Source organism: Malus domestica, chromosome 02 (genome assembly GCF_042453785.1).
Source record: "Malus domestica chromosome 02, GDT2T_hap1".
NCBI lineage: Eukaryota > Viridiplantae > Streptophyta > Magnoliopsida > Rosales > Rosaceae > Malus > Malus domestica.
The window spans coordinates 20772976-20780386 of NC_091662.1; the positions used below are offsets into that span (position 1 = coordinate 20772976).

The 7411-nt window shown below is 37.3% G+C and overlaps 1 protein-coding gene and 1 long non-coding RNA gene across 2 annotated transcripts; both read right to left on the reverse strand.

Annotated features, from left to right (window-relative positions):
- Window positions 1-644: 644 nt before the first annotated feature.
- On the reverse strand, window positions 645-2046 carry LOC103418405 (auxin-responsive protein SAUR36-like). Its single transcript, XM_008356535.4, has one exon. The coding sequence runs from the start codon at window positions 1348-1350 to the stop codon at window positions 832-834; it is 519 nt and encodes a 172-aa protein (XP_008354757.1). The 5' UTR covers window positions 1351-2046; the 3' UTR covers window positions 645-831.
- A 515-nt stretch (window positions 2047-2561) lies between these two features.
- LOC139190493 (uncharacterized) lies at window positions 2562-4369 on the reverse strand. The gene is made up of 3 exons (XR_011574724.1): window positions 3996-4369; window positions 3487-3556; window positions 2562-2800 (listed from the first exon to the last, which is right to left on the reverse strand). It is a non-coding gene; the product is annotated as an uncharacterized lncRNA (long non-coding RNA).
- Window positions 4370-7411: the final 3042 nt, after the last annotated feature.

Consider the following 7411-nt stretch of genomic DNA (forward strand, 5'->3'; position numbering starts at 1 on the left):
GAGGTAGGAAACTGCCTCCATCAGTTGATTCTAATTTCAGATTCTCCACCGTGCCCACCTCCATGGCTGAGTAATACTCTTATGGTACTAATATCTTTATTGACAACATTTGCATAATCTAGAAAACTTTGAGACGTATGGAAGTGGAATGACAATTTCTCAAGCATAAGTGATTTAATCCACCCTCCTCTCACATGTTATGTCTGTAGTCGAAATGGCTAATGAGATCAAAGGTAAAAATTTGTATTTTATTACAAGAACGTTTTAGTTCAAGCGATTAAGAACATTTATTTTATGCACCTCAAATCTCATATTTGAATTCACTTGTATCAGAAGTAAAATACCCCATCACATGTTCTATACAAGTTCAATCACATAGTTCCATTTAAGTCGTATTCAACTTCATCAATTACTCATAAGCACCACATTTCCAATGAGGTTAATATCAATCACAATCTCACTCTCCCACTTTCGTACGTTTTCAATTAATACGACCACCACCACCACTATAATTTTGAAGCTGTCAAAGTCTTGCCATCCTAATCACTTTTTATCACCCTTTGTTGCATTCCACATCCAAAAAACCAAAATAATCACTATCATCATCATATCATAACCATTTTCAACCACACAAAGCAACCCACTTGTGAAAAAAATCATACATATATTATATTCCTTTCTTAAATATATACATCCACGAAAAATATAAAAACTAAAAAGTCAACAAAAGGGAAGTAAAAAATCACTAAAAACTCAACAAAAATTCGTAAAAAATATCACTATCCATCGTGGAATATTATCGTCACCATCATCGCTATTCACTAATCGCACCTAAAGCGTGGCGCTGCGCTTCCAAGTCAGCCTCCGGTGACCAGACCCGGCGGCGATCCGGGTCTTGACGCTCTCAAAGTCCGACATCGGGCAGGGTATGGTGATCCCGCCGTCGTGCTCATACCCGTACTCCTCCTCGGCCTCTCTCAGAAGCTGCCCGAACAGGGGATGGTTAAAGTAAATGACCGGCACCAAAACTCGGTGAAAGTCGCCGTCTTTTTGGCCCACGTATACAGCTAGATGTCCCTTCGGCACCGGTACAGGCTTGTTTTTCTCAACCGGGTTCTGACCCAACCGCTTGTAACCCGACCCTGGCTTGCTGCAGCACAAAGATTTAGCCCCAGCGGACAGCTTCCGACCCCAGGTGAGCAGCCTTGACATGGGTTTGTAGCTGCAAGCCGAGGGAGAACCCGGGTTGAGCCGGGCATATTCGGGTCGGGTTCGGGTCCCACGGACGAAGAACCAACGGCTGACCCGGCAAAGGCGCTTTCCGAGCTTGAATCCTCTGAACCTTGCCATTTTTAAGGGAGAAAAAGGAGGAAAATCTGTCTTGTGCGTTCTGAAATTTGGGTTGAGAAGTGAATGGATTTTCGTCAGAGATTGACTTGGTTCAAGAAAATGGCCACGGGTCGGCCTCGGACATGGTGAGACGAGAGAGAGTTAAGCAGATTTCAGAGAGAGAGGTGGGGATGTTGGACATGGTCTAGATTTGCAGTCCAAAAACACAAGCTTTTAGGGTATTTCATCAAAAGTACGAAATACCCAACTGCTTAAAGTACCAAAAACAAAAAGATAGATTTTGTTACGCAAGATAAAACGATCAGGCGAGCAAAACTGCACACAAAGACTCGATCACCGGCAACTATTCTTTCAAAGTGAACAAAATTGAGCTTAACCTGATTTCTGGGCGATGATCTATGAGGGTTTGGTGGGATTTTTTGAGTTTTGGTTTTTTGGTGGTGGTGGGTGACGATTGAGATTAAGAGTGTATGGGAAGAGAGAGGAGGGTTATATATAGATATATATGTGGGAAGTTACTCAGATGAGGAAAATATTATGAAGTCAAATATGTACGAAGGGAAGGGAGAGAGCAAGTGCGAGTGCAAGTGGGGAACGACTTGGTTTACCAAAAAAAAAAAATTAAATTAAGTGGGGAACGACTTGGATAGTTGGGTTGTTGGTAAAAGAAAATTGGAATTGGAAATGGTCGGCCCGCGAATACGGGAGAGAAGATTATGGGGAGAGTTGAGTAGATGAAGTCAAGAGTCAGAGAAAAGAAGGGTCGGATGAATGAGTTGGCTGCGGCGAAGCACGGAGGTTTGTCATTCAAATGCGCGTCGACGACAACTCAGCGGGTTAGAGAACAGTTTCGCCACAAATTTTTACCTCTCAAACGTCTTTTTTAATATTTTGCTATTGATTTTCTTCAATTGATTTGATCTGATGACCGAAAATTGAGAGAAACGTGAAAAGTAAAAATAATTATATGGATAACACTACCCAAATTCTCTTGTACTACTATTTCATTAGATTTTTTTCTTTGGAACATTAGAATCTTATTTAGTGAATTGATGCGTGAGGTGCATAGTTCATCTAATAGTAATTAGTATTCGCTTATATAATGTTGTGTACAAATGTATAATGACACATCTCGACCGGAGTCGAGTCATGCTGGCCGACACCCGAATGTGACGTAATCAAAAAGGAAAATGATGCATACGAAAAATATGGATAATTTTAAAACCAAAGCTAACATTTATTTAATCTAAAGTAGAGAGTGTGCAATAGTGGGAAGAACCCATAAAACACAACTGTTCAGAGCATAGATGACAGTACGACATAAATAGTGCAGTTGAAATTAGTTAAAGTACTTATTACACAACCGAGAAAAGCTCCTACATTTATTTAGGGATAAGTTAGAACCACCGGAGATTCCTCGTATGCCACAGAGAATTCAGCTATCTAAGTCCTGGAGGGGCAAAAAACAAAAGGGTGAGTGGGCAAAAACAAAGGTTTATAAAACACATTTATTTTCTTAACATACTAACCTATCGCCATAAAACATGTATAGTTTCCAGAAAATCATATTACATATAAGTATGAAATCAACTGTAAATCAACAATAAATCTAGAAATACGCCAAATCACAATATCTCAACGGTAGCATAATAAAATCAAGTGCTCATCAACCTATGCTAACACACGAGCTCATGCAGATAAGTTTTGCCATGAACAGGACTGGGTGTAATCATAATATACGCTCTAGTACCATAATCACGTGAAGACTAGCGCTAGGCGCATCATATACGAGTCAAAGTTGCCTATTGCAACTTATACGACAGAACTGACACCTACAATAGATCCAAGGTGAGCGTGCGGTGCGATGTGAAAATACACGTGAAGGCTGGCCCTGGCCCAGGCGAGTACTACATTGGTGCAATCATGCATGATGAGCAAGTAATATGTATAAGAACATGCCATGACAATATATAAATCTCAATGTCATAATAGCATTTTTAAAATTAAATAAATCATGCCATATCGGCATAATATAAATCTCAAAGCATTTGCGGAATATATAAAGCTTTATATAATATATATATATATATATATATATATATATATATATATATATATAGATAAACAAATGCCCACTCGCTGATAGTCGATGAATTGTAGTCTCCTAGCCTTGTTTGTCCTCGTACCTCCTCGGGGTAAGTCTCACCTATATATGAAATAACTTTACTAATTAATTAATTAGGACATACACTAAAAGGTTAGGAAAATCCCTCATAGTTTGCTCAAATGAAGGGTTTAAATATACAAAAACATTATACTCGACGTCACGGACCCGTACACGTCAAGCACATGTTGCCATATGCCTAACACACTGGCAGATAACAGAGGAATATTCCATCAGATTTGACGGAATATTCCATTAAATATTAACGGCGTTACCTAATGGCGTCAGAATATTTTGTTAACTTTAATGGAATATTCTTCTTCTTCTTCAGTTGTTCTCCGCCTTCCGGTTCACCAGAAACTGGAGAATTTTCACCGGATTTTGGAAAAATTTTAAAACTTCATATCTTCTTCCTTTCTCAACCATTTTTGACGTACTTTATATGGAAATGAAGCTTATGAAGAGTAGAACAAGTATATACCTTTTAAAAGTCCAAAAAGTGGATGGAATTGGACCGAAAAAGCTCGAAAGTCTTGGATATATTTTCGTCGTTTCAAACCCATGTGTTATCTCACGTTGGCTCCACTTCAAATCTAGGCTAGTGGCCACGGGGGGTTGCCTAAATGTCTCCAAACCTTCCAAAATCGTGCAACTCGAACGGAAAAGCAATGGAGGAATGTACACCAGAGTCGGAGCTTCGAGTTGCTCCAAGTTGGAGGTTCAAAACTCAATCATTTCATGATTGGTTCATACAGATGGGTTCGTGGGTTTGAGAGGAGTGTGATGGTGGTGGTTGGAGGTTCGATCTGTGACGTTTGATGATGATTCTTTGTGTTGCGGAGGGAAGAGAGACACGGCTAGAAAGAAGAAGAAGAAGAAGAAGAAAGAGAGAGGGATATATATATATATATATATATATATATATATATATAGAGAGAGAGAGAGAGAGAGAGAGATAGAGAGAGAGAGAGAGAGAGAGAGAGAGAGAGAGAGGAGGGAAAGTCTCTGATTGGCCAAAAGAGAGAAAGAGAAGCTGTCTGATTGGTGAGAGAAATGAGGAGAGTGATTGATTGGTGGGTGAAACAAGTCACGGAACCGGGTTTTTAAAATGAAAAGAGATCAGATTGTAGAACATAAAAGGTACAAAAAATATGTCTCCTTATAAAAAACAGTGTCTCTAACACTAAATAAATAACACATACGTGTACAATTCTACCCGTTGTTAACGCATTTTAACTAAACGTAACTTTGTTGTTACAAGTCCGTCTTGGGTCTAACTCACACTCACGCATTCGTAACAACGAGTACTAATTAATGATGATATCAAGAAAAATAATTTAAAAACCAAATAACTATGTCCACGTCACTTTGCCAACAAGGGCAAAAATGTCATTTTACATACTTGGGAAGGAAATTACATGGAAAATTAGGGACATGTCTTCACATGTAATCTTTCGAATAAATGTCATTTCTTGTTAAATATATATAGGTGCTTAAGCAAAAATATGTTTTTGTGTATGAAAATACATGATTTTTTTTTTTGTCGAAAAGATGGAAATTTATTGAAGCCGAATGACAAGTTTTATATCAACTGTAAGAATATTAAAAAAAAATTCGGACCAATCTCATCCCAAAGAACTCGCCGCTATGCTTGGTAGCAAACAAAGCCACCTCATGATATTTTGAGTTTTAAATTCATGTTTTATAATAATTTGTTATGTTTTTACCTTAGAGTATAGTTCCTTTTTAATAAATTGCAATTACAAGGAAGATGCCCTCGTATCAATATTCCTTGTAGATGAGAGTTGATCTTTAGTGTGGGTAAGCAACGTCCCACAGAAGCCTCACACTCCAACGAATATGTTAATCTTCATAAACTAACGCATGAAGAGAAATATCATATGCTATTATACGTTTTATTTTTATTTTTAAAAAAGATGAATAAGCTTACACAAAAATCCTCTATGACTCTATTTCTAAACTTACCAAAAAGTAATCTAAGAATATCACACAAAGAAGGCTAACAACTGCTCACAAAACTGGCCGTACGCACGTAAACAGATTGTTCAAGGGAAGCGATTTCTATTTTGTTTATTTTAAATGAGACACCACATGGAACTTTAAAGATTTGATCTATCTATTTTTTAAGTTGCACTTTATAAATCATTTGTAAAAAATATTAATCAAATAAAAAATACTTGAGACATCTTTTTTTTTTTTTTTTTTTTTTCCGGTCAATTGAGGCATCCAATTGAGTTCGAAGAGATCGACTAACACTATATTTTAAGAAACATTGAAATTTCATCGTGACAATTAAATCGGTAAATAATTTTAATTCAGTTGGATTTTTACAAAAATAATTTATAAATTAAGATTTACAAAATAAACAATTCGAATTGTTAAAGTTCGATGAGAAATAAGTCTCACAACTAATCCTCTAAATATATGATTCACCATGTAGTGGGAATCCGTATACTATTAGGGGGCGTTTGTTACACCTCCTTAGGAGGGACTGGCTTGGGCTAGCTTAAATAAGACTATAATCCTATGTTTGGTAGGTTCTTGGACTAAAATAAATGGGACTCGCCCCGACTAAGAATCCTTCCACACTTCGCTTGGTGTTAAGGCAGACTAGAAAGGAAACGAGGTCAACATCCCCAATTCCCAGCTTTCACTCTAATCCCTCCGTGCTCCGCTTATTCTTCTGCGGCACCGTCACCGTGGCCAAGTTGTGGGTCGCTGCACCACCCAAGTACCTAACCCAAACTTCAAAGAAACCCAACAATAGCATTCAGCCATCCAGAAGGCAAGCAAACAATTCCCATGGAATTTTATAGAATATTTATGCAAGAAGAACAAAAATTGAGGAAAGAAAAAGGCGCAGCACTCCGCATTCTTCTTCTATGCAAATCACTGTTGTCGGTAGGCGATATAGCCAAAATCGGTGTGTCGATGGCGACCTATTGTCCCTGGACGATACACTGACAAGCGGATTGAGAGAGGTTAGCGATGAAGGTTAGGGGTTTTTAGGGATCAAGAGGTTAGCGATGAAGGTTTGAGATGAGTTTTTGAAGTCTTAATTAATTTGAAAATCTGGGTTGTCTTGAATAATAGTGTGATCTGGGTTTGTGAAATAAGCATTGATTGTTAGCTTGGAATTTTACGAATTCAATTGGAGGTTTTCATAATTTTCTTTTATTTTTAATAGAAAATAAATTAAAATATAATAATAATAATAATAATAATAATAATAATAATAATTTATTGTTAATCCAGTTTCTTAGTTCGAAACTGTACTAAATGTTTCACTAAGCTAGTTCAGTTTAGTCTAGTTTAAGCCAATTTAGTTTAATCCCTGAAACTAATTTAATCTGAGATAGTTCGGTACAACAAACGTACTCTGATTTAGTTTGATTTAGATTAGAACAATTGACTAAAATAAAGAAAACAAAAGAGAAATCTAAAATCTGAGCTCCCAATTCAACACGTTGATTTCCAAGAAGCTGCTGAATTGTACACGTATCCTCCCCCTGACAAACTGGCACACTCCTAGAAGACAAAAGAAGACCAAGTCGGCCTCACAGTACCTTGCAGTACAGCCCACGTCACACGATCCAAATTTATTATTCTGGTACCCTTGCATAAACCCATCAGGTGTTTTCATTTTCTAGCAATAAATTAGCCTAGCTACCAATATCTCATGAGACCACACCCGTTACCTTCCTCTTGGATTCTTTATAACAGATATTTCTTGTTCACGCCTTATACGAGAAGAGATTCTCAATTTTTACAAAAACTGAAGATTAGTTGTAAGATTCATTCCGCATTAATCTTCGACGATCCGAATTGTTTATTTTGAAAATCTTGATTCATGATTATCTTTACAAAAATTCAATT

What these genes read in the sequence shown, in the direction of transcription:
- LOC103418405 (XM_008356535.4), bottom strand. Translation starts at nt 1,350, where the DNA reads ATGGCAAGGTTCAGAGGATTCAAGCTCGGAAAGCGCCTTTGCCGGGTC.